At 38.6% G+C, this 27,999-nt stretch overlaps 2 protein-coding genes across 3 annotated transcripts; one reads left to right on the top strand and one right to left on the bottom strand.

Moving 5' to 3' along the window:
* Nucleotides 1-1,748: 1,748 nt before the first annotated feature.
* On the bottom strand, nt 1,749-8,888 carry LOC127620202 (zinc finger protein 771). Of its 2 annotated transcripts, none has more exons than XM_052093337.1 (2): nt 8,666-8,888; nt 1,749-8,170 (listed from the first exon to the last, which is right to left on the bottom strand). In XM_052093337.1, exons 1-2 carry the CDS (start codon nt 8,868-8,870, stop codon nt 6,759-6,761), a joined length of 1,617 nt encoding a protein of 538 aa, XP_051949297.1. In that variant the 5' UTR covers nt 8,871-8,888; the 3' UTR covers nt 1,749-6,758. The 2 variants fall into 2 exon arrangements, with proteins under 2 accessions (XP_051949297.1, XP_051949305.1); XM_052093345.1 differs by having other exon boundaries at nt 1,749-8,167.
* Nucleotides 8,889-10,720: 1,832 nt separating this feature from the next.
* Nucleotides 10,721-26,515, top strand: LOC127620711 (PH and SEC7 domain-containing protein 1). Its single transcript, XM_052093910.1, has 15 exons — nt 10,721-10,732; nt 11,696-11,806; nt 12,383-12,882; nt 13,240-13,324; nt 13,883-15,017; nt 15,094-15,174; nt 15,265-15,436; nt 20,011-20,100; nt 21,007-21,050; nt 21,136-21,308; nt 21,967-22,037; nt 22,233-22,378; nt 22,554-22,698; nt 24,476-24,622; nt 25,817-26,515. The coding sequence occupies exons 3-15, from the start codon at nt 12,523-12,525 to the stop codon at nt 26,099-26,101; spliced, it is 2,934 nt and encodes a 977-aa protein (XP_051949870.1). The 5' UTR covers nt 10,721-10,732; nt 11,696-11,806; nt 12,383-12,522; the 3' UTR covers nt 26,102-26,515.
* The last annotated feature ends 1,484 nt before the right edge of the window (nt 26,516-27,999 follow it).

The following is a 27,999-nucleotide window of genomic DNA, read 5'->3' as shown; positions in this document are numbered from 1 at the left end:
AACAGCAATACCAGCAGTGATGACAGACTCGTCAGCAAGATCTCGCGGTCTTCAAATTATGTCCATCACTTAAAGCGTGATTGCGTCACTAAAGGCCTGGACCAGGACATATCCTAAAGACCACACCCACAAGAACAAATAAATCAACCTGATTGATCTGAATCGGACAATCTGACTTTAGATGCCTTTTCACTGTTGAGGGATTCTGTGGAAGTCTGAAGGCCTGACGGGGTGGAGCTCAAACTCAAGCTTTACTTCGGGCATGTGATTTGTGAAACAGGAATAATCGAGGAATAAATTCTGATTGGATAAACTTTTAGTTTTTTGCTGTTTGTTTGTAGATGAATTATGAGTGGAAAGCGATTGAAAATACATAAAGGTCAAGAATGAATGGATGAAAAAATATTTATTAGGCATGTTATGCCAGCAGAGAAGGCTTTGCTGGCCCTGAGAAATCCCCACTGGTACATACATGATGTTCTTAAGTTAACTTACACTCTTCCTTCTGAGGTGTACTAACATCAGAAATAATGTATGCATTTCATTTTAATTTACCAGTCATGTTATTGTGGAATGTTAGCATTAATGTTCATAGTCACCTTAAAAAGGCTATGGTAACTTAAATAATCAGTCTGTGGCTCTTTCACTAACAAAAACGTACCACAGTGTTATGGCACTATGGATTTTTGGACATAATACCATGATGTTCTGACATACCTTTTATGATGACCTTGTTAACTTTGCACTGACATAACTTTGGAATGGTAGCACAAATCAAAATTATTGGTCAGTTCTGTGAGGCTCTGTCTGGAGTTTATCAGTAATCAGGATTTTGTTTCTAGGCCAAACAGTTCAAAATATACATGCAAAAAAAAAGCTATAGTTTGTCCTAGTTACCCCAAATCTGGTATAGGGGCTATTCATGCCCACCCCTATCAGTGTGGAAAATCTCAGCATTTTTATGTAAAGTTCATATGGCTGCCAGTCTCAAATGTCAGAATAATAATAAGAAAAGCTACATAAGCAATAGGTGCTTTGCCCCTAAATGTAGCTGCAGGCAGCAAGGCGAGGACAAGCCCTTGAGCCACAAGGCTTGACAAAGACATTAAGTCACAACTTTCTGTAAAGCTGATTTAAATTGATGTACATTGTGATTAGCTCTCTACAAATGAAAAAATGACTTGACATATGCAGCTTTTCCACTTCATGGTACAACTCGACTCTGCTCTAGTCGAGTTTTCCACTGTGGATAGTACCTGGTACTTTTTTCAGTACCACCTCATCGAAGTTCCAAGCGAGCCGAGCTGATACTAATTGTGACATCAAAACCCTTCAGATCACTGATTGGTCAGAGAGAATCATCACTACCGGCGTCACTGGATTTGCGACACGCTACATCATCCCGCTAGTTTTAAAGTTAGCAACAGCGATAGCAGTATCATTTGTTCACGCGACTTTCGAATTGTAAAAAGAAATGCCTGTGCGCAAAACCACACTGTGGTCAATAAACGAGGTGCAGACGTTCCTCTTGTAAAGCTTGCTTCTAAAACAACCAGGCCAATTTAACCATTACACTTATGGTAAAATCACCATGCAACATCTGCTTCATGCAGCACAATGAGCACAAAATGCGACCACTAGCTAACAGCTAGTGGTCGCATTTAAGATGATGTCACGTCAGAAGAGGTGGCTCAACTATGACATCCCACCCACGTTGAGGCGCCACTAAACTGCAAATGGAAAAGTAAGCTTAGAAAAGTAAAGTGAGTAGAATCGAGTCGAACCGTAACGTGCAGTGGAAAAGTGCCTATATTCACTAAGAACAACGTTGAGAGCTCCAGTTCATCAGAGGCACTTGCCTACGTGGAACTTGAACTCGAAACCTTCTGCACAACATCACGACTCACAGCTTAACAGAAGTAAAATTTTTAAAGCCTTTATTTGCTGGATTCAAACTCGCCTTTTGAGTCATATTTGCATGCTTTAACAACTGGGGCATTCTTTTGACACATCTCAACAATGCCAAAGAGACATGACAACTTCAGAGTGAGCACACAAAAGCGCTGGTACCCTCAGGACATGATGTGGATGATGCATACACATTCTAATAAAATGTTTAATTTAAATTAAACAAGTGGTTTGAAATATATATCACTTTATATCACAATTCAAAATGGCAGAAAAGTAATACGTGTGATATTGGAAAATATGGTATCCTCAAAAGGAAGCCAAAAACACCAACCTCATTTAAGGACAAACCGTTAAAATGTTAAGAGCAAAAATAGCCAATTATTAATTATTCTTGATCTATAGGTGGCGCTGTCACAAAGCTTTAAATGTGCCCTCAGACCATGGTCCTCACGAACCATATCAAGTTTAATTTTGATAGGACAAAGTGTTGCAGTGATACAGCCTCAAATTCTTTTTCACATCGACCTTGTTTTAACTTTCAACAGTAGCACAAATCAAAATTATGTTTGGTCAGTTCTGTGCAGCTCAGTCTACAGGTCATTTTGAGCCATTGTTTGGGCAAATCAGACAAAGTTTGAATGATGTGAAATGTTTAAATTGCAAATGACAATCCAAGATGGCAGACACCGTAATGGGCGCAGTACAATTTTGTTTCTAGGACAAACATTTCAAAATACACGCACCAAAGAAAAGGGAACTTTTGGTATAGGGGCTATTCAGGTCCACCACAGTGGGACAAATTTCAGCATTACCTATGTGCAGTTATAAAGGGCTACCACAGACTCCAGTGGCAGAATAATAATAAGAAAAGCTACAAAAGCAATAGGGTACACCTTTGGAGCTGGCCCCTAATAATACTAACAAAAAAAATAGTAATTGTTTAACAAGAAAGGGTTAATATGGAGCATCTCAAAACCACTTATGTGCATCCACATGACACTCTTCAATGTAAACAGAGAGCTTGGGATTTGGAAGTCTCAGGGCGATCCTCGCTGCATATTTAAAAGCGTTGAACTGCAAGATAATGATGCGGGTGTACATTTAGTTCATGACATCAACCAGTTTAAACCTTTTTTACTGTGACTATTTATTTAAGCAGTATCAGAATCAGCCAAAGACTGTAATCTCTCCACAGCACCTCACAAATACAGGAACATTACTCACAGTCGATGATTTAACGTCTGACAGTGATCATCGTGAAATGTATTGTTGATGCAGCCCTTCGATGGCTAAAACAGCAACGGTGCATAAACAGACTAAACGTAAAAGCATTGTAGAGAAGTTCTTTCAGAGGCATTTACTGAGATGACTATTATTCAATGTTAAGCACAGCAAGCTTTAATATGGCAAAACATTTTCTTTTACATTTTTAATAATTACATATTGAATTATTGTTACTTGAGGGCCTGTCTCAGCAAATGTGTGTATATATATATACAATTAATTAATTTGTCATATCATAATTTAATAAAAAAAAAAAAAAACGTTATCTATCGCCAGCCCTAATAATTATGCATGCAGTATAAATAAACCCTTTTTACAAGACTACATTGAATATTTGGACATTTGTCACAACAGGACTTAAAGGAGCTGCATATTAAGGCTTTACAATTCATTGAATAAATGCTACAATTACAGTTGCCACAAGTAAATAATTGTGAAGTGTCAATGCCTTTCATGTAGGTGTACTCCTCTTGCACAACATCTCCGTTTTTGCAGCAGCGATCAAGCATTGTAAACAATCAGACATGCCCATTGCTCACTTCTATGTGCAATCTATTCTAAATTTCAATACTATTTTCATGCAGCTAAGCAGGTCAATGTCTTGATTTACTTGTATAAAATAGCTATGAGGTAATTCAGGAACACTGTCTTCAAAACATGGCATGCAACTGCCATACACAAAGTATTTTAATGTCAGTTCTACTAATCAAAATGAATTGCAATTAAAATGTCAATGGGAATAATTGACAATTATGATTTGTTATAATGTGTCCTGCACTATACAGTGGCAAGAAAAAGTATGTGGAGAGGGCATTTATAGTTTGCTAGATTATTCTGCTGATGGATGGCAGAAATTCCCAATTCATCCACGCTACACAGTTTGAATTTTGAAGAGGCCAGGGAGCGCAGAGTTGTCAAAACCTTATCTATGGTGTAAATGGGTCGTTTCAGTTTGTGGGAGAGGTTACTACATCTCCAAGTTTACAATAATTCAAACACACTTTTCAGTGCAATTCAGGAGATACCTTTTTAAAGGTCAATCTCATAACAATATTCTAATATATGGTTTTTAATGTAGATTGATGACAGCAGCCATACTTTGGATTGTTTGTGAGTCACTCTTAAGGATTTAGAAAATTCTCAGGAGGACTTCTAATCTGTCATGGGTTTAGGAGATACTTTTAGCATTAAAATGCTTCATGAATTACTCCTAGATTAAAATTTGATGAACATTATTTTATAATGTTGACACTGACCTTTAAAAAAAAAGGCATCGCCTGTTCATTGTCGTAAACTTAGTTAGAGATGTAGTTACCTCTCCCACAAACTGAAATGACCCACTTACACCATAGATAAAAGGCATCAAAATAAAACTGTGTAGCGCAGATGAATTGGGAATTTCTGTCATCCATCAGCAGAATAATCTAGCAAACTATAAATGCCCTCTCCAGACCACACATCATCTGACAATTCATGGTGTATGTTTTCCAGTGAATGTGCGCTCGCTGCAGAGAAACATTAGGGCATTCTCAGGGAATCACAGCAATCGCAGCGCTGCACTGTGTTTTGATGCTTTTGACGGAATTTATGCTTATTTCATTACATCAACACAGGATGAAGAAATGTTCATCATCCTAAAAAAATATCTATCAAGTCAGAAGTTTACATACAACTTAGCCAAATACATTTAAACTCAGTTTATCACAATTTCTGACATTGAATCATAGAAAACATTACCTGTCTTTGGTCAGTTAGGATCACTACTTTATTTTAAGAATGTGAAATATCAGAATAATAGTAGAGAGAATGATTTATTTCAGCTTTTATTTCTTTCATCACATTCCCAGTGGGTCAGAAGTTTACATACACTTTGTTAGTATTTGGTAGCATTGCCTTTAAATTGTTTAACTTGGGTCAAATGTTTTGGGGATCCTTCCACAAGCTTCTCACAATAAGTTGCTGTAATTTTGTCCCATTCCTCCAGACAGAACTGGTGTAACTGAGTCAGGTTTGTAGACCTCCTTGCTCACACACTCTTTTTCAGTTCTGACCACAAATTTTCTATCAGATTGATGTCAGGGTTTTGTGATGGCCACTCCAATACCTCGACTTTGTTGTCCTTAAGCCATTTTGCCACAACCGAGGAGGTATGCTTGGGGTCACTGTCCATTTGGAAGACCCATTTGTGACCAAGCTTTAACTTTCTGTCTGAAGTCTTGAGATGTTGCTTCAATATATCCACATCATTTTTCTTCCTCATGATGCCATCTAGTTTGTGATGTGCACCAGTCCCTCCTGCAGCAAAGCACCCCAACAACATGATGCTGCCACCCCCATTCTTCACGGTTGGGATGGTGTCCTTCAGCTTGCAACCCTCACCCATTTTACTCCAAACATAACGATTGTCGTTAAGGCCAAACAGTTACATTTTTGTTTCCTCAGACCAGAAGACATTTCTCCAAAATGTGCATGTGCTCTTGCAAACTGTAGTCTGGCTTTTTTATGGCAGTTTTGAAGCAGTGGCTTCTTCCTTGCTGAGCAGCCTTTCAGGTTATGTCGATATAGGACTCGTTTTACTGTGGATATAGATACTTGTCTACCCGTTTCGTCCAGCATCTTCACAAGGTCCTCTGCTGTTGTTCTGGGATTGATTTGCACTTTTTGCACCAAACCACATTAATCTCTAAGAGACAGAATGCATCTCCTTCCTGAGTGGTATGATGGCTGTGTGGTCACATGGTGTTTATACTTGCGTACTGTTGTTTGTATAGATGAACGTGGTACCTTCAGGTGTTTGGAAATTGCTCCCAAGAATGAACCAGACTTGTGGAGGTCCACAATTTTCTTTTCTGAGGTCTTGGCTGATTTCTTTTGATTTTGCACTCAGTTTTAAGGTAGGCCATCCACAGGTACACCTCCAATTGACTCCAATTAGCATCAGAAGCTAATTGGCTAATTGTCTAAAGGCTTGACATTTTCTGGAATTATCCAAGCTGCTTAAAGGCACAGTTAACTTAGTGTATGTAAACTTCTGACCCACTGGAATTGTGATATAGTAAATTAAAAGTGAAACAATCTGTCTGTAAACAATTGTTGGAAAAATTACTCGTGTCATGCAGAAAGTAAATGTCCTAAACGACTTGCCAAAACTATAGTTTGCTAATATTAAAACTGTGGAGATTTTAATTTTTTATTTTAATGACTTCAAACTAAGTGCATGTAAACTTGTGACTTCAACTGTATCTGTCTATCTATCCTTTATTTACTGTATATATTATTGTCTGTCTAGCTGTCAAATAGCTGTTCCCTGTCTACCAATCATGTAGGGAGATTTAAAAGACTGCGATAATAAAGCGTGATATCATCCATAGCAACGAGGTCAACTCCGCCTTACTCTTGTCTTAAGATTTCCTAACTAAAACTTGTTCTTAGCAAACTCCCAATTAGAAACTCTTTGAAGAACTCCTATTGGTAAGATATAAATCTTTGTGAATATGGGCCCTGAACAACAAAGACTGTTCTGTATAATTAACACTACTTTTGCATCCCCTAACTAGTGTGCACTATTGCGTTATGACTCGAGCAGCTTCACAATCGTCTTTACTCTTCTGCATATCCATGTTGTCCGTTGTGTGAACTTTCAGGTGTCTCTTTAATGCTGATTGATCGTAGTACCTCTTGTCACAATTTGAACAGCAGTAGGGTTTCTCTTTCGTGTGCACTAGCTCATGTCTCCTGAGGTGGCATGCTCTCCTGAAGCTCTTGTCACAGTGTGAGCAGTTGTGCATTTTTTCACCCGTGTGAGTTAACTGGTGCAGTTTGAGGCTGCTGGTCACAGTGAAGCGTTTGCCGCACTCGTCGCAGCTGTACGGTCTCTCTCCAGTGTGCATGCGCATGTGGATGGACAGATGTCCGGCCTGGCTGAAGGTCTTCGTACACCGTTCGCACTGGTACGGCTTTTCGCCCGTGTGGATCCGGAGGTGGTTTTTCAGGTCGCCCATGGCGTTGAATCTCTTGCCGCACTGGCTGCAGCAGTACGGCCTCTCTCCAGTGTGCAGTCGCCGATGGGTCCTCAGACTGCTGTCGTGGGTGAAGCTTTTGCCACATTCCGTGCAGCTGAATGGCCTTTCGCCTGTGTGTGTCCGCGAATGCACTTTGAGCTGGTTGAGTTCGTTGAATCGTTTGCCACACTGCAAGCAACCGTACGGCCTCTCTCCTGTGTGGGTTCTCTTGTGCGTGCGCAGCAGGCCTTTGTAGGCATAGCTCTTTCCGCACACATCACAGATGAATGGTCTTTCTCCAGTGTGCGTGCGCTCGTGGTTTTTAAAGATATCGGCGCGGTCGAACCCCTTGCCGCATAGGCTGCAGACATACTGCTTCTCTGAGCTGTGCGATCTCAAGTGAATGTTGAGTGATCCTTCATGCTTGAAGGTCTTACTACACTGACTGCAGGGATAATTCAGACTTGGGTCTAATCCTTGCGAGTTTGGGGGAATTTGTAATTTTCCAGGAAAACCCTCTTCCGACTGTCCGTCTGGACTTGACACTTCTATCTTTGTCTCAGTGAACTGCTGCTCTTCATCCACAGGTTTAGTATCTCTGCTGTGGTTGCTATCATCTTCATCAGCACTGTCTGACACTACACTTACCTTTATGCCACTCACCGGAGATTTAAATTCAGAGCAACAGTCTTCATCTGAATTCTCAGTCTTGATTTCTTTATCCATGTATTTAAGAGATGTGTGAATATTCGAGAGGTCAATAGCACATCCATCCTCAGGGTCGGTTTTCACTAATGTCACTATCGTTGTTGACTGATCTTTGCTAAACTGATGCACTCCGACATCTGCGGTTTGTGATTTTAGGCAGCTGTTCAGTAAATCTCCACTGATCTTAGTTTCATGTCTGTATTCACTCGTATGAGCAGACGGAAACAGATCTTGAGTGAAATCATTTCTTGAAAAGTCAAACTCTGCTGCAAGAGAAGAAAACATCTCGTAACATATATATACACACACACACACACACACACACACACACACACACACACACACACACACACACACAGAATTGACAAGACTGAGTGAAATATTTAACAGATTGATATTGACTTACCTGACTTTCATGAAAGATACCATTGCCTTAAGAACACATTAGTAAAGTAAAAATCGACTTAATGATATTATTGACTTGTTATGCCAGTGTGGTTTGATTATCTTGTTTACCCAAGAGCTAGAACAAAAATATGAAGAGAGTGAAAATGTACTTTTTAGGCAACGTATTCTACTTTAAAATGGGGTTAAACACAAAATGGAATGGAAAAAAAAAAAAAGAAAAAAAGCACTTGTGACAACTTGCCACGTCTCCACCATTGAATATTTCTGTAAAACATGCCAACAGTGTAATTTACCATCTGAAAAATGTAAACGTTCTATAACTTTAGTTAATTTAATATCTGAATTTCCCGCACCTGTTGTTTTCACACGTTTTGGCCTTTTGTCTTTTGCACACAGTCGCTTCCTCAGATCTTCATTTTCGGACTCAATCCGCTGGATTTTGCTCTGATATTCCGCCAGACTCTGATCCACTGAGTCCAGAATATCACTGACAGTCGCGCGGAAAATCTCATTTAACGAAGATTCGAGAAATGATTTTAAGTCACTAATCTTCGCCATTTCATCAAACACAGGGAGTCGCAGTGAGCGTAAACAGACACACTGCCGCTCCCGTCTGGACTGGAGAAACACAACAGCCTCCTCCTCCTCTCTTCTTCATCGTCGTTATCATCACAACTGACAGAAGAATATGAACTATGCAACCGGTTTACTATGTACACTTTTTTCCCTTTACTGTCATTTGTGCTGGTTGACTTTCATATCATTTTTACCATAAACCCCTGACATGTGTATTTTATAACAGTGCTTTTAAATTTGCTACATTTACTCTTGTACAATTTGATTGTTCTTAATAATAATAATTAAGGATATAGCTGCAGGGAATTTACCTCTAGACCGATCAGCTCTCTGTGTGTTCAGATCGTCCTCACAGTCCAGATATTCAGATATTTATCTGAAAAGGTGCCCTGAAGGTAAATGTAAGAAGTGCCCTACACACCCATGCATCCTCCATATCTGCCCTCAAAATATTCTCAGCACCTTCTGGCCTGCAGTGTTGCCAACTCTCACGCTCTCACACTACCCAAGTAAATCTAAACATAATTTAATATAAAATAAATAAAACATTATAACAAATCTTCCATTTAAATGTTCCCATCAGCATGAGACTTGAACTTTCAGCCACCGAAGCAAATTTACCACTGTAACGCACATCAGTGTGTCCCAAAGACAGGATAACCAGATCTCTGGTGTGTACGCGACTCAACACACATTCAGTATCTCGGTGCCCGGACACCACAATCTAATGCACTTCATATGAATTCTACAGAGAATCATCTCATTGGGGAAGAAGACCAGCTCGACATTATAAACAGCACTGATCAGGGAAAGAGAAAACAACATCATACATCAACATCAATTATAAGGCTTTTTAAAATGCACATCATCAGCTTTACTAAAGTGTATTTGTATTGTTCTGTAGTTTCATATTATATCTATTAGGAGGAATCACTCTAACTTTATTTTGTCTTTATGTACATGTGTTTAGGCTATTTGTAATTCATTAATAACATCTACTAGTTTATTTGTTTAGAAAGACTAGCTACATTGACCTAACCATCCATTGGTGTTATGGCACCATTAGTAGGCTAACAATGCCAATTAAACAGTGGAAGAACTGTGACAAGCTAAACGTTCATAAGGGCATGTATAAATTGTAAAATTAAGGGATTTAAAATGTGGAAGTTTTCCTGCTGTTCTAACAAACTGGCCCTGTTTCCCTTCAGACATGTCAACATTTGACTTACTATAAATGATCAAGAGCCTGATGACAGGAAAACAATATTTTGAAAGGACACGAATATTATTACCCAGCTCACTCATAATGTAGGTCACAATATTATAACTAGCCCTATTAAAAACAAGCTCTCATTTAAATTAAGTGAATTAAGTTTGATTTCACTTAGCATTTTAAAATAAAACAATTGTAAAATTATTGTATTGCTTCAAACACATCTAACATGTTGTTCTAGTCAGCTCGGAGCTCCAAACACAGTTTACTATATTAGTATTGAAAGTCTCATTGCTTCAGAAAACATAATCTTGCCATCACACTGATTCTTGTATAGTGCACGAAATTCTTATCTCTGACACTTGAAAACTCTTCTCAACATCACACATATAGATTTATTAATAAATGAATTGGATTGTTGATAATGATATATTTACTGATGATGTGGAGTCCTGACAGGTACACTAGCAGCACAACTGGTTACCTTCTGTTTTACCTGTTGACAGCGGGATGAATGTGGGCGGGGCTCTCAGGTGTCTAACCATCAGCCAATCAGATCGTCGCTTTCCTTTAGACGCTCATCATTGCTCTTTAATTCATTATTTCTCAGGTTTCTCTCAGAAATGATCAGGTGAGTTAAAGTGCATTGAAATGTTCTGAACACGGCACAGAATTGAGGATGTTTGCTCGATTTCGACTGTCATTTGACCTGAGGCAGTAATGTTGCCGGACTCGTTCGAGGAGGAGGTGAAAGATAATAAAGATTAAATAAACATTAGTCGCTTTAACAACCGAATGAAGCCGATCTTGCATTTCTTTTGTCCGCGAGCGTTTATAGGAAAATAAAATGATCGTTTTGTGTGTTTTAACTTTTCAAACAATGCACACTTTCCCTCAGTTCTCTTCTGTCAGTTTATTGTCTTTGACTAGCCATTCAGCAGTAACATGTACAAATAGTGCTTTTTCTTAATAGTGTTGTACTAGAATGTTTTGAGTAGACGTTAAAAGTGTTTAAACATACAGTCTGACCTTCATAGATACAGGATGATTTGAGGATGAAACTGTTTTATAATGACTCACTTTATGTCACTATGTTGGTGCAGTAAGCTCGAGCAGGTTTGAAGTCTTATTGCACACTGCTCAGACTGGTATTGTTCATTTATTGTCTCACATCGTTTTATTATCACATGATTGTGTCTTGCACTGACTGTTGTAGCACATGTTTCAGGGAAACGTCATTTCAATATTCTTTTTAACACGGAGAGTTTAAAGTTTTTATTTGATCATAAATCATTTGTCTTGTATTTGTGTTTCTGAAAGTCAGCAGCACAGGAAGTGTGAGGTGATCTCAACAGGAAGTGCAGGGAGAATGAAGTGATGTTCATCTCACTGATATATATATATATATATATATAATTCATGTTTAAGTCAGAGCATCTCAGTCCTTGATCATGTGTTCATGTGTTGATAGTATTCTTTGTTGGACAGTTTTTATCAGCAAGAAAACATTTCAAACTGACTTATGAGTCAAACAGTATTTCTCTCTCTCTCTCTCTCTCTCTCTCTCTCTCTCTCTCTCTCTCTCTCACTGGAGGTTGTTTGTGGTCAGGAAGTGCAAGTGTGTCTCAAAAGTTGCTTGAGCAAAAGTCAATGCCAATCACATCCGCCCGTGTGAGTCTCTTAAAACAGTTCAGCGTTTCATGAGGTGAGTTTCATTCTTTACATTTATTTTATACAATCATCACTTTAGGTAATTCAAATGTATTTATTGATCACTCAGTGGTTATTAGGACAAGACAAATGTGAATATTCAAACAAGGACTCCACTACATTATGAATGACATTTATACATTAATTCATTACTTATTTCTTATTTAACAGGGGGAACTTTTATTTTGATTATGTTATTTACTTATAGAGCATGAGAAATGTATAATTCCTAAACAACCCTCCCCTCCATCTTGTACTACTACATGCTTTATAGATACTAATGTTTGCCGCTGGTGTTGAGTGATCATTCATATATATATGTGTCCTGTGCGTCTGTCATCTCAACACAAACATGTGCTTCACAGACTGCCTCTATTACAGCCATTTCAGCATTCTCATGCTCATGGCTGTAAATTGTGGTGGTTTTGCGGTGTTGGTATGACGACTAATGAAATATTTGTGTATCTCCACATTAATGCACCATAGACTGAAGTGAACAAATATACTTAAGTGTTTGAGCTATTGATCGATGATGAGAAAGACATTAAATATGTGTTTCTTCTCATCACAGTGTCTTATAAGAGCTTGTTAAGTGAATGTCGGTGTGGGAGGAAACCATTTCAAAATGGACGCCCTGCTCATCACAGAATATTAAGACTGAATATTTTACCTTTGTGACGTCTTCATGATGAGGATATAAATGAGAAGACTATGGATAATACGGCAGACTATGAGGAAACTGAACCATACCTGGAGGCCAAGCAGTACATAGAGAAAATGACACAAGAAACTGATGGTCTTGATCTGTCTGAACACAGTGTCTCATTGTTTCCCGTCACTGTGCCCTGCACTTCTCTCTCTTACGCTACTGTGCAGTGGGATGTCCCGGAAACCTCCGCAGAACCTCCATCCACTGGATCTGTGAATGAACTGAACTCTGAAATGAACTGGACTGTTAACCTTCTGTCCACAGACCTCGGTTACATCCCAAATGAGGAAGCGATTGTTGATGTACTACCTGAAGCCGAGCCACAAACAGACGTCACTTTAACAAACAGTTATTTTTCACAGGTATGTCAGTCAAACTGGAAGGATTTTGTGGTTTTCCTCATTGTGTTTGTATCAGGAACTGGTGTCCTCCTCCTATTTAAAAACTGTTTGTCGGTACATTCACTACACATTGTGGTTTTATAGGTTGTTGATTTAGAAACCTATTCACAAGGAAGACTTATAGAGAACTTTATTAGAAATGAAAGCTTTGGAAACTTGTATAGATTCGGCTCATTATTTAAATCCCTACACTTGAACATCACATTTTAGATCAACTTTAAAATGAGAGTTTAAAATGAATTAGAAAATTACTATATCAGTGTTGGATTTGGATTATTTGTGAATTTGAAATATGTTCTGGTGCTTTTTCTCCGATAGACATGTAATGCACAGAAATCAGATATAAACACACAAATTGAATCCTCACAGGACGAGATCCAGACACCATCTGCATATGTCGAAGGTAAAGTCTGAATTACCTCAGCTTTTTGCATAAAAGTGCTTTATATCATCTTGTCCCATACATAAATCTAATATATGACAGTATATGTTCATGTATGGTTTTTACTGATTTAAAAAGTCACTTATTTAACAGATTTGGAACATACATTTCAAAATACTAGTGTAAGTTGAAAATGCTTGAATATGTGAACTATAATTATATATCTGTTCATGTATTGTAATATATCAGATTTGTTTATGGGGTACAATGTTAAAATGGGGTGTGGTTGTCATGGTGTGATGATTGTGAAACAGGCATGTGTTCGTCAGCTGTGAATGTTGGACGCTCGCTGACTCAATCAAAATGACTTCCTCTTCAAAAGTTGTTTCTGAATGTCTTTTTGCATAACCTTTTATAATGTGACCACATGCACTTCAGCCGTTACATTCCTAGTGGTTTGAGCTGGTTGATGTTGTTCTGGAAAGTATGTCATTTTTCTGCAAAGACAAGAAGCAACAACAATCCTAAAATTATGAAATGTTCTTCCTGAAATATATAAGAGTATGTACTGTTTTTCAGAAACCACACAGACATCAGATTCTACTGCAGATACAACATCTAGGTCTGAGGAGAATTTCAAGTCTTCTTATGGTGTTCATATCTTAATGGACACACAAGGCTCTGAGATTCAATCAGGTCCAGAGAGTTCACATGTGGAAGAAGAGAAGGAAGTAGATGTTTTAGTCCTTCCCAAACTGACTTTAACCCATCAGGAAAGCTCTGATTCAGACAGGGAGGAATGTACAGAAGAATGCACTGAGACAAATAGAGAATCATCAGACACAAGAACAAATAATCAGGAGGAGTTGAATTTCTTGGATCAGATTACAGGACCTGACCAGCCTCTGGAACAGGAAACGTCAGATCTTCTAGATGTCCAATCAGAGAACAAGTCTAATCAACCACAGGAATCCATTACAGACCAAACAGAACCAAGAGAGCAACTATCAGATTTTATTATGGATTTAAAGGAACTAGAGGAAGTTGAACTGGCACCAGAGCAAGTCAGACATACAGAAGAGATGAACATATCTGTTACAGTGATACAGGTGAACCAGAATAATGAGATTCTACAACATTCTGGAGAGACAGAGGACATCTCAGAACAGTTAATCAAAGATGACGGACCAAAATGTGCCGAAGAACCTGTCAGTTCAGTGGAGAAACTGTGTCCCGAAGAAGCAGAAGATGGGACAAAAGAAGCGGCGAAACACTTGGAGCTTTCAGAGGAGATGTCAGAAATTTCAACAGAAGATGAAACCTCAATGAAATCCAATAAACCAGAAATACAGTCACCAGAACAGACCGAGCAATTAAAATGTCCAGATGCAAACGAATCCTCAGAGCAGATACAATATCCAAATGAGGAGAACCCCCCCAAGCAGATGGTACAATCAGAGATTAAACCATTAGACCAGACAGAACATTCAGCCGAAATCAGACAGTTCGAGTCCAGTGACCTGAAACGACATCCAGTGCTGACAGACGTGGCTGAACACATGCAGGAAGTTCTGGAGAACCAGGTACCTGTGTGTCCTCATATTAACGGAGGTGTGGAGCTGGTGGACCGGGCTGAGGCTCAACAACTGGCTGAAAGACTCTTCAGATTGGATGGTTTTCAGCGTACAGATGTGGTCCGACACCTGGACAAAGAGTAAGTGTCTACTCAGCTCTGATGGAGTACAAGGCAAGTATTTGTGTTTTCATCAAATCTCTTGCATTTGTTCTAGCAATGAGTTCAGTCATGCTGTCGGGGAAGAGTACCTCACATTCTTTGACTTCACCAACCAGAGTCTGGAACAAGCGCTCCGGTAGGATTCAAGATTTATTCTTTCAGCTTCATGACGAGATTGCCCTGCTAGCGATTTTATTTTGATGTTTTTTGGCATCATGTCTCTTAGGTCATTTCTGAAGGAGGTGGTTTTGATCGGTGAGTCTCAGGAGCGTGAGAGAGTCCTGCAGCATTTCTCCAGTCGATTCCAGCAGTGTAATCCAGACGCCTTCTCCTCAGCGGAATCGGTTCTGACACTCACATGCGCTCTCATGCTGCTAAACACAGACCTGCATGGACAAGTGAGCCTCATGTTACTGTTACATTCAGAGACTTACACGAGAATACACGAGAACGGGTCATTCCTTAATGCTGAATTATGTACAGTTAAAGACAGAAGTTTACATACACGTTGTTTGAAGTCATTAAAATTAAAAATTAACCACTCCACAGATTTAATATTAGTAAACTATAGTTTTGACAAGTTGTTTAGGACTTCTAATTGGTGCATGACATGAGTAATTTTTCCAACAATTGTTTACAGACAGATAGTTTCACTTTAATTGACTATATCACAATTCCAGTGGGTCAGAAGTTTACGTGCACTAAGTTAACTGTGCCTTTAAACAGCTTGGAAAATTCCAGAAAATTATGTAAAGCCTTTAGACAATTAGCCAATTAGCTTCTGATGCTAATTGGAGAAATTTATTTTACGGCCTACCTTCAAACTCAGTGCATCTTTGCTTGACCTCATGGGAAAAGCAAAAGAAATCAGCCAAGACCTCAGAAACAAAAATTGTGGACCTCCACAAGTCTGGTTCATCCTTGGGAGCAATTTCCAAACATCTGAAGGTACCATGTTTATCTGTACAAACTATAGTATGCAAGAATAAACACCATGTGACCACATGGCCATCATACCGCTTAGGAAGGATACGCATTCTGTCTCTTAGAGATTAATGTAGTTTGGTGTGAAAAGTGCAAATCAATCCCAGAACATCAGCAAAGGACCTTGTGAAGATGCTGGAGGAAACGGGTAGACAAGTATCTATATCCACAGTAAAACGAGTCCTATATCGACATAACCTGAAAGGCTGCTCAGCAACAAAGAAAGCTACTGCTCCAAAACCACCATAAAAAAGCCTGACTGCAGTTTGCATGTGCACTTGGGAACAAAGATCTTACTTTTTGGAGAAATGTCCTCTAGTCTGATGAAACAAAAATGGAACTGTTTGGCCATAATGACTAAGCCAAGTCATTTTTATTTGTATAGCGCCTTTCACTGCTCAAAGCAGCTTTACAGAAGATCAGACATTAACAGACATTAAAACTGTAATATCTATAGTGTCTTAGTCATCATTGTGTATTTTGATGAAATACGATTGTGAATTGTGTTTTAAAAATAAGTAAATAAATAATAATTGTATTAATAACTCCAGTGAGCAAGCTGAAGGCGACTGTGGCAAGGAACACAAAACTCCATAAGATGTTGATTAATGGAGAAAAATAACCTTGGGAGAAACCAGACTCACTGTGGGGGTCAGTTCCCCTCTGACTAACTCATGAATATAATGTAAATATTATTTATGTAAAGTTAAAGTCATAGTTTAAAATTATTAAACTAAGTAAGTGTTAAGGGTCAGTGTTTAAACATTGATTGTATTTGAACTGTAAGATTAATGAGCAATGTCTTTGAAGTCCATCCTGGATTAACTGCAGAAGTTCACATAGATGCAATTGTCCTTGTTAATTGGCTGATGAAGTGTTTTGTTAGCAAGTAATTGATAGTAGATGTATTCCATTTCAGGAGTGTAGTCCATCATTAGACCGACGCGATGCAGGCAGAGATCAGTTAGGTGCATAGCAGTTCAACCTGGCCAGTAATTTTGGTGAAGTCTATCCTAAATCCAAGGTTCAGGCAATGGCATATGAAGTGTCCCATTTCTTATGGTTGGAGTTGGCATCAGTTCATCCTCTGAAGTCCATCGTAATTGACTGAAGGGGTGTTTGGCTGGCACCGGCTGCATTTAGTCATCATCATTCAGCGACACGTAGCAGTGGAGTCCAACAGGAAGCATGAATGGTGCTGGATCCAGCCGGTTCTGGTGACCTCAGGATAGGAGTCCCGAGGTTGAGACAGGGAAACAAATAAAAACATATTCGCAGAGATGCCCTTCAATTTATTGCAGAGTGATAGATCAAGATCAATGTTTCTGGTTTCTGGTTCTGGCAGACCCAACTAAAGCAGCCTAATTGTGAGTTGATGGATAAATTAGTTGTATGTTTGGATAAATAGAGGAGTCTTTAGTCTAGACTTAAACTGAGGGAGTGTGTCTGAGTCCCGAACAGCGTTAGGGAGACCATTCCATAGTTTAGGGATAGACAAATATGAAAAGGATCTTCCTCCTTTGGTGGATTTTGATATTCTAGAAACTATTAACAGGTCAGAATTTTGCGATCTTTATGAACGTGATGGAATATAGTGTGGTAGAAGGTTACTTAAGTACTGTGGAGCTAGACCATTCAAAGCTTTGTATGTAGTTAACAGAATTTTAAAATGAATATGAAATTTAACAGGTAGCCAATGTAACGATGATAAAATGGGGCTAATATGATCATATTTCTTGGTTCTCGATAGCACTCTGGCTGCTGCATTTTGAGCCAATTGAATTTTATTTATTGATCTTGCTGGACATCCTCCCAGTAATTCATTACAATAATCTAGTCTTTAGGTCATGAATGCATTAATTAGATTTTCGGAATCAAGAAAAGCGAGCATGTGCCGTAATTTAGAAATATTTCTTAGGTGGAAGAATGCTGTTCTACAAACATTTGTAATTTGATTTTCAAAGGACAGATTGGTATCAAATATAATACCTAAGTTCTTCGCTGTTGAAGATGATGTAACAGAACATCCATCTAGAGTCAAATTATATTTTAGTGGCTTAGTTTTAGCATTTTTTGGTCCAATAATTAGTACCTCTTTTTTGTCAGAATTGAGTAGACGGACATTTCTGGCCACCCAATCTTCGATTTCATTGATACGCTCTGTTAATTTGAAGAAATATAAAGTTGGGTATTGTCGGCATAACAGTGGAAACTTATTCCATGATTCCTGATAATATCTCCCAGGGGAAGCATATACAAAGAGAAAAGCAGAGGCCCTAAAACTGATCCCTGTGGCACTCCATACTTTACTTTTGTTTGGTTTGACAATTCCTCATTTACATAGACAAAGTGGTAATGGTCTGCTAAATATGACCTAAACCATGCTAATGCAACTCCACAGATGGCAACATAATTCTCCAGCCTATTCAAGAGAATGTCGTGATCTATCACCTAACATACGATCTAAAAGCACTAGAATTGAAATGCAGCCACGGTCAGATGATAAGAGCAAGTCATTTGTAACTCTGATAAGTGCAGTCTCTGTACTGTGATGAGGCCTAAATCCTGACTGAAATTGTTCGTATATACTATTTATCTGTAGAAATTAACATATTTGGGAGGATACCACCTTTTCTAGTATTTTCGACATTAACAGGAGATTTGAAATCAGTATATAATTAGCCAGTTCTCCAGGATCAAGTTGTGGCTTCTTAATATGCGGTTTGATAACTGCCAATTTAAAGTTTCTTGGGACATGTCCTAAGCATAGCGAGGAGTTAATAATATTAAGAAGAACTTGAGATTACAGGGAATAAGAGTTTGGTTGATATAGGATCTAACAAACGTGTTGTGGCTTTTGATGTTCCGATAAGTTTTGTTAGCTCTTCAAGACCTATGACAGGAAAATTACGAGACACTGTTTTCTGAGGTGCTATGACAGATGATTGTGCCATCGTGATTGATCATAGTTATGTTTGGAGTAAAAAGGGTGAGGCTTGCAAGCTGAAGAACACCATCCCAACCGTGAAGCATGGGGTTGGCAGCATCATGTTGTGGGGGTGCTTTGCTGCAGGAGGGACTGGTGCACTTCACAAAATAGATCATCATGAGGAATGAAAATGATGTGGATATATTGAAGCAACATCTCAAGTAACACAAATGGGTCTTCCAAATGGACAATGACCCCAAGAATTCCTCCAAAGGCAAATGGCTTAAGGACAATAAAGTTGAGGTATTGGAGTGGCCATCACAAAACCCTGACATCAATCTGATAGAAAAGTTGTGGTCAGAACTGAAAAAGAGTGTGTGAGCAAGGAGGTCTACAAACCTGACTCAGTTACACCAGTTCTGTCTGGAGGAATGGGACACAATTCCAGAGACTTATTGTGAGAAGCTTGTGGAAGGATCCCCAAAACATTTGACCCAAGTTAAACAATTTAAAGGCAATGCTACCAAATACTAACAAAGTGTATGTAAACTTCTGACCCACTGGGAATCTGATGAAAGAAATAAAAGCTGAAATAAATCATTATTCTATTTTAATAAAACCGTTATTCTGACATTTCACATTTTTAAAATAAAATACTGATCCTAAATGACCTAATACAGGGAATGTTTTCTACGATTATAGGTCAGTTTAAATGTATAAGGTGTATGTAAACTTCAACTGTAACTTTTTAGTGTTGAAGTACTTTGTCCTATCCAAGCTTATTGTGCAGAGATAATTCTAGTTAAATTTTCTTCAAAACTGTAAACATTGTGTTTCTTTTTTGTTTTGAGCGACCCGTCTTGAGAGTTTAAGACAAATGGCGTGAGTTTGATATGGGACTTTATTCAGAAAGCTGTTTGATACTATGTTTATTTTTGCAATTCCATTCAGTGGTGCAGAAATGATGCACTTAAATGCATGTCATATTTTTTTGTTGATATGAAATGATTGATTACAGTGTTTGTAAGATGAAAATGTGTTTGTCTCATCTTTCCTCAGAATGTCGGCAAGCCCATGTCTGTTTCTGAATTTGTGTCCAATCTGGACGGGATGAACGGAGGAGAGAATTTCAACAAGGACTGTCTGAAGGTGTGAACAGTGAATCATATTTATAAAGAGTTCTTCTTATGTTCCTGTGTATTTTGGTGAATCTCATGAGACCTATCAACAGTATGACATAATTCGCCCCCAAATTAAATGAAATTCAGTTTATATTGAATTTATATACTTAAAAAAAAAAAAGGTGCTTTAAGTGATTTCAGCCATTCTACTTCCACGAGACTGAGGATTAGCTACGCCCTCTTTCCAAAACCCAGCACTCCAAAGATACCAAATGAGCTTTATTGAGACCGACACGAGCTGAAACGGTTGTTTAAAAAAACAGCATCAAAATAGCGCCCTCAACTGTTATAAGCAGCATAGCATAAAAATGACATTAAGCCTCAATAATTCGCTGCAACTACAACACTAGGAGAACAAGCTAAATGAATGACAGGTGAAAAGCATCAATGCCCATGGTCCGCAGACACATTTTTGTTTGCTGTTTACAGAGTCAAAAGCTGTCACAGAGACCGGTGAGATATCTCCTGACACTTATTTCATCTTTAAGGGAGTAGAAAAATGTTTTGCATATCTTTCCATGAAAGAAATTGCTTACAGCACCTTTTAATGTGAAAAAAAAGATGTTAGTGTATATTATTGTCTTTAATTTATGATGTTAAGAATATATATATATATATATATATATATTATCATCACAATCACTATTGAGAATAATGAATAAACTGAAGAGAAAAACATCTGGACACATTACATTTAATTAGAATTAGATATTGATGTACCAAATTGTCATGACAATAATTTCACACAATGCTGAATATCTCAATTGTCCTAAAAATAGGCTTCAATTTCTTATGATTGTGCTGTGAAATTCAACTGCAGTTTTAGGGACACAGTTGTGTCGGTAGTAATTAATGTTTGTTCATTTACTTTCAGAGTCTTTATAACTCCATCAAGAGCGATGTGCTTCAGTGGGCCATGTGAGTTAACTGACCTCTGACCTCTTTCATTAAAGCTCTGATCAGAGGTAAGTCTCTGTTTCATCTGGTTTGTCTCTGTTTCTAGAGACACAGAGGTTCTGGCAAAATCCATGATGCTCGAGCAGGATGTAGAGCAGGACAGACTTCTGCGATCGAAGAGTAACCCCTTCCAGGATCTCCCTCATAATAAAAAGGCCACCGTGTTCCAGAAAGGCTTTTTGAAACGCAAAGCTCATGCGGACATTGATGGAAAACGCAGTGAGTTACAGTGTGTACATCCACTGGTCAGATGTACAAATGACAGATGTGCACAACTGTATGTTTTCAGAACCAACTAGTCTGTTGGTTCAGACTTACCCTCTATAGACTTGTTTAGGGTTCACAGACCATCTTTCTTAGTGGCCATGGAAGCAAAACCAGAGCCCTTCCATAGGGTAACTGACAGAAACCGTTTTAAACAAATAAATACACTAAATATCTATTATATTGTATTGTCCAAAACTATAATAGTCCTCACAAACTAACAGAGGCCCACAGATTATGCATTATAATAATGTGAACATTGCTGACAGCAGGTGCTTGGAAGTCTAACAGTAAATGTGGCCCTGCAATTCTTACACAAGTGCTGCAGCAGCAGATTAATTTAGAGACACAACTTCTGTGAGAGTCTTGTTACTGTTAATCTGTTAGTGTCTTAAAGCAGTGGATGCTGTCGTCACATTAAAACTGTCTGTGAGGAATGCATCACCTTTAAAGCATTGCCACTAAAACAAATCTAGATTAACTAGTCGACCTGTTGTTGGAGGAGAAGTTAACTATCCTGACCATCTCTAGTACAAACAGAGTTTGCGAGTGTGGTATAAATACTAGATGAGCAGCAGTGAACACACTGATAATGAACTCAACTGATTTGCAGCTCCGTGGGGGAAACGAAGCTGGAAGACGTTTTATGTGGTACTGAAGGGAGCCGTACTTTACCTGCAGAAGGTTTGTTTACTCGTCGCTAAATACTGATCTTGGATATTCATAATATGTGAATAAAACAGACAGACTACAACAATGATTCTTGTAACAAACTCTCTCTCTCTTTCTGCGTTATTTCTGCTTCTAATTCAGTATTGCCAAAGCATCAATACAAATAATAAAATGTAATAAAAACTCTCTCTCTCTCTCTCTGTCCAGGACGAGTATGGGATTGACTGGCAGAGTTCAGAGGAAGTGGTTAGCGTTCATCACGCTCTCACTGAGTGCGCTCTCAACTACACCAAACGACCTCACGTGTTTCGCCTGCAGACGGCCGACTGGAGAGTCTTCCTCTTCGAAGCTGCGTGAGTGTGTGTGCAGACACTAAAATTAAAGACAAATCATTTTAAAGCCTGTTTCTCAAGAACGTTTTTCAATGAAACTGCCCAATGTGGACTCAATAAATAAAATTGACTTGATATTGTTTGATCTAAAATCACTTTAACAGTCATATTTGAGCGATCATCATGTCTCATTTAGTTCCACAGAGCAGATGAACAGCTGGATCGGACGGATAAACCTGGTGTCTGCGCTGTACTCCTCTCCACCGTTCGCTGCGGCGGTCGGATCTCAGAAGAAGTTCTGTCGACCCATCCTGCCCGCCGCTGAGTCAAACCTCACACTGGTAACCATCTTTATCACTAACGCATCGGTCAGGTGTGAGGAAACATTATTCATTGATAGTGTATTTCAGCAGGGCCGCCAATAAGGGGGACAACATGACCTTTGTCCTGGGCTTGAGGTGGGGCCCGGACTGAAGGGGTGGTCCACAGGAAGGCCATATTGTAGAGTGCTTTTAAATGCATTCAGCGGGAGATGCGGATATAAACATGGAAACAGCGCGACATAGTGAAAGCGGTCCAAGTAGAGCATAACTATTGTTTTCTATGAATGGAAGCACACGATCGCTGTTTGGCATCCATGGAATGTGCCCAGCTAAGACTTCAGGGTCTGCTTAAAATTATGCCACATCACTGATCGTCACTCACATTCTGTCCATTTAAATTGAATTAAATCTGACCCGAAGAGACATTCCGTACATTTCCATAGACTTAAAATAGAATAGATTCTAGAAGATGCATTGTGTTTAGGCACTTATCAGGAAAAAGTTTGTCTTTTTTTGTGGTTTGACATAAATAAAGCCTAGGCTACATATAGAGAAATTGCATAATAAATGTCCCCCTTTGTAATCTTTCGGTTGGCGCTGTTGCACTGTTTTTTTTTGTGTTTGGTTTTTTTTTTTTCATACACCAACCTGCAAACTCATTGACATCACTTTGTACATTGAGTACAAAAACCTTCATGTGAAACTTTTGTCTGTACAGCGATTAGGTTCACTGTTTTGGACTGCTGTGATGCATCTTGATGCTTCTTGTACAGTGTGGCACTCGCTTAAGTTGTAGTGTTTTGTAATCTAACCTGAATAATATTCATGAGCTAACCCTTTGTGATGTCACAACTACCCAGTCTGTCTGTCTGTCACAAACAAAGTGGCACATGATCTGATATGAAAAACATATTCATAAAGCCATATAGCTGGATCAGTAGCAGCTGTGCATGCTGTTTAATTAGTCCATGAGGAGCACTTTCATCTGCAGATGGATTTCAGGAGGACTGAGGAGATCTCTCCAAGGCATAAAACTCCTTCCATATGCCATCGGATCTTTGCTTTCTCAACAGACAGGAAGTAGTCTGTTCAAGTGGACTCATACCACTGTAACGCCCTAATCACAAATATTGGTGCCCACAAGCGGGTTACCTTTCTGCATTCACTGCACCAGGATTGGGTGTGACCAAATAACCGACAACTGTAGAACCGAGCCCTGGAGGTCAAATCATGAGCAGAAAGACTTGAGTGAGGACAGACTTTAGGAAGAGGCAGAACACCCACTGCCTCCAGGAAATAAATGGCTCAAAATGTTTTTTCAAACCCATATCTGCTTGAAATAAAAGAACAACATCACTGCCATAATCTGAGAAGTCCTGAAACAACTCAAAGAGCTGAACATCTCTCCCATCCTGGTTCAGTTTTACAGAGCTGCCATTGAGAGCATCCTCACCTCCTTCATGCCAGTCTGGATTCCTGTTGCTCCAAGAGCTGTCGACAGCGTAGATGGTCATGTCTACGATCAGTCGAGGAGCTTTAAACCCTGAGAACCTCAAGTAGAGCTCAAAAGACCATCACACCCTACATTCAGTCTAGACAGCATCTCTGGTGGCATTCTGGAGTCCTTCAGTCCTGTAATGTCCTTCTTCAGGACCGATGTTATCGTGATGGATTTTAAGCAGGACTCTGTCAATGAACTCAGGATCTTCTAGTGTCCTGATCATTGCTCATGAATCAGTCCCCACTGTATCTGTGATTGTTTTCATGATGCTGTTGTTTTTGTGTGTTTGATCAGGACAAACAGCTGCTGTCACATGCGGCCACGTTACACAGTTTCCAGGAGGATCTGAGGGTTCTTCAGCAGACGGCACTCGACGGACGTAAGGCCAAAGCCAGAGAACTTGAGGAGATCCGACAGAGAGAAGAATATTTACATTATGAGGTGTGGAAGGGGTTTTGTCAATAGAAAGGAACGTTTATTTCAAAAAGTGCTCGTTTTTTTTTTACAAAAGTGCAGTGCTCTGATGCATAATCATTCGGATCCACAAAATGGGCTTTGAAAAGTCTGTTCCTGAAATTCTGATTGGTTCCATTTTTGCTTAACACAAGTATATTTGCCAAATGGTGTGAGCAAATGTAATCTTTATATTTTATACAATTTTGCTTCTCTGGTGTTTTCACAGGGAATTGATCTTTTGATATTTTTACTAGGAAACAAGACAAACATACTGAATAAGAAATTCATATTTTTATAATAAGCTATCTCTTTTTGGAACAGACAATATTCACAGTCTCACTTCCAGGTTTGTACAGTAGTATTGTGTCTGGATGACAATAAGCATATGCAAATTATATGAAAGTGAGATGCTCCAAAAGTGTCATCTGATGCTCGAGTACATAGACCAGCAATCAAAAATGGTTCAGATAAATGTAGACCATTAATAGGGTTATGTTCAATAATATGGAAATAAAACATACAATATTTTGACTTAAAGGGATAGTTCGTCCAAAAATGAAATTTCAGTTATTGTTTACACACTCCTGTGTTGTTATAACCCTGTATGGCTTTCTTTCTTTTTCTCAACACAAAGGGAGAAATTGTGAAACAACGTTGTGCTCAGTGATGTCATACAATGTCAGTTTATGGTGACCATCTCTTCAAGATTCAAAAGAACACAAAAGTATAATTCAGAAGTCTAATAAATTTTTCATGAGACTCACAATAATGTTTGGGGAGAAACAAACCGAAATCTAATGTGTTATTTAGTGAAAATGTTCACCGACTGTTGATCTCCAATGCACGTTTATGATAGGACACGAGAGAAACGATTCCAAAAATTCTTCTTTTTTTTTGTATTCTCTGCTTGTGAGGTCAAAACGTAAACGGTCATGCACACAAGCCGGTAGGAACGTCAGTAAAGGTGTTAATATGCATAGCAAATTACGGTAATGGGCAAAAATCTACATGTCTATAGTTTTTCTTAAACCGTTTATGACATTACACGAAAACAAAAGACGTTAAATGCGTTTTCATGACAACATGGCTTTTTGGCTTATTAAGCAAAATCGGTGTAAGAACATGTATGTAAATGTGCTCTGTGTAAGTAAATGCAGCTGTTTCTTGTTTTTTCTGCAGAAGTCTCGTTATGAAGTTTATGTTAAAATGCTGGAGGCCTGGCAGACCCTAGAAACGTCTGAATCATCCGTTGGAGACAAACTGAGCATGTTTGATGCAGGAGTGTGGAGAGGAGTGATGGATGAAGATCAGGACGAGACTGATGCTGTAATGAAGAGATCTCACTCGAGTCCGTCTCTGGAGTTAGAAACGCCTCCTCAACCTGTCGTGAAAGTCAGACGCAACATCTCAGAGCGACGCACTTATCGAAAGATCATAATTCCACGTCGTAACAAAGAGCTTTGAAAAATAAAGCACTTAGCCTTTACAATGTTAGGACTGTTACAGAAACTGATGGAAGCACTTGAATCCTTAATTTAATCCTTTACATTTAATTTCCTTTTTTTAAGTTTTAATTAAAAATGTCATTTATAATAGTTTATAAAGACTGTTCCATGCGAGTTAAAAAATGCAAACAGTTCTATTTTATAACGCTTTATATATACAGACTTTTTTGCACAAAGCTTTCATCAGTTGACACTGTTCGTATTGTCCACCAGAGGGAGGGAGGTGTTTCACAAGATGTTTGAATGAAGGAAGTCACCTCAGTCATCACAGTTTATTGTGACATAAACAGAAATGTGCAGATACTGATGTTAAACAGTGTGAATGCTGGTATGATGAAGGGATACAGCTTTTTCATTAGGAATCATTTCTGTTGATCTGTTGAAAAAAAAAACGTGTTAATCAGAAATATTTACATTTGTCAAAATCTTTCTCGGTCTTAAACTGTTAAAATAGTTGCGATAAAGAGACTATTGAGAGTTACGTTGCTGAATGGCTCGTGTGTGAATATCATTTCATTGAAAGAAGAACCTTCTATTAAGATGAGCTGAGATGTCTGATGGATTGGGCTCTCGGCGGTGCTGTTACACAGGATGTTTCCACCTGATAAAGATCTGAAAACACAATATCAGATAAATGCTGTTTACATGTCAACAGATTGTGAAGAAAAGCAATCAAACTCTCAGAGAGTCCAAAAATGACTAAAGGCCCGCCCGTTAGATACTACTGCTAAATACAGCCAGGCAAACTATTACTTGAAATAAACTTGCTATTAAATGGAAAGTATTGGAACAAAGTGTTAGAACAATACTATCACTGATGTTAAGTAACCATAAAGCTGAAGTGTCATTTCTGTGCCATCAAACGGAATTGTAAAAATAAACTTTTTCTTTTATTTTCAAAACCGCTTTCTGAATACACCCGTCTGTTGAACCGTTAGCCCCACCGCCACCTCACGCCATTGTTTTCGAGAAAATTCACCTCAGAATGTTAACATATACTTGTCTCTGCATATTAAGCTGGAATAAAAAAGGTATAAATTTAACACTGAATAAGTTACATGCTTAAGCTTTAAAATAATGTAGATATCATATTGAAACATACAGATTATTGAGACTTTGGTGAGTCCATGTTGTTTTTGCTCTTCAGCTGTGAGTACACTTGTGTTAGATGATGGAGGTCATGTCTGTGGACACCGGCGGATGATGCTTTTGAGTCGTCTTGTTGTTTTTGTTCCTGCTGAAGGGTATTGTAGCCGCTTGTCAGGCCTGGTTGAGTAAATAAAAAGGCAAGTGGAGGTTTTCTTCATTAAGGTTCCTGACCAGCTCTCAGACACTTACATCTGCTCTGCCTCCATCTCTCTCATTTCTCGCTTGATCTATCACAAAAATTCCAGACATCATTCCTCTTCTTCCTGTTTCTCTCATTTCTTATAAGACACTTTTATATCTGTATGTTAACTCAATTGTAATTGTATAGCCCCTTTCACAACACACATCGTTTCAAAGCAGCTTTACAGAAGATCAGACATTAACAGACATTAAAACTGTAATATCTATAATGTCTTAGAGTCATCATTGTGTAGTTTTATAAAATATGATTGTCAATCGTGTTTAAAAATAAGTAAATGAAAGTGACTGTGGCAAGGAACACAAAACTCCATAAGATGTGGATTAATGGAGAAAAATAACCTTGGGAGAAACCAGACTCACTGTGGGGGCCAGTTCCCCTCTGACTAACATCATGAATATAATGTAAATATTACTTATGTATAGTTAAAGTCATGGTTTAAAATTATTAAACTAAGTAAGTGTTAAGGGTCAGTGTTTAAACATCGATTTTATTTGAACTGTAAGATT

Source organism: Xyrauchen texanus, chromosome 3 (genome assembly GCF_025860055.1).
Source record: "Xyrauchen texanus isolate HMW12.3.18 chromosome 3, RBS_HiC_50CHRs, whole genome shotgun sequence".
Classification (NCBI taxonomy): domain Eukaryota; kingdom Metazoa; phylum Chordata; class Actinopteri; order Cypriniformes; family Catostomidae; genus Xyrauchen; species Xyrauchen texanus.
The sequence above is the reverse complement of the archived record's forward strand: the minus strand, read 5'-3'. Positions and strand labels throughout refer to the sequence as shown.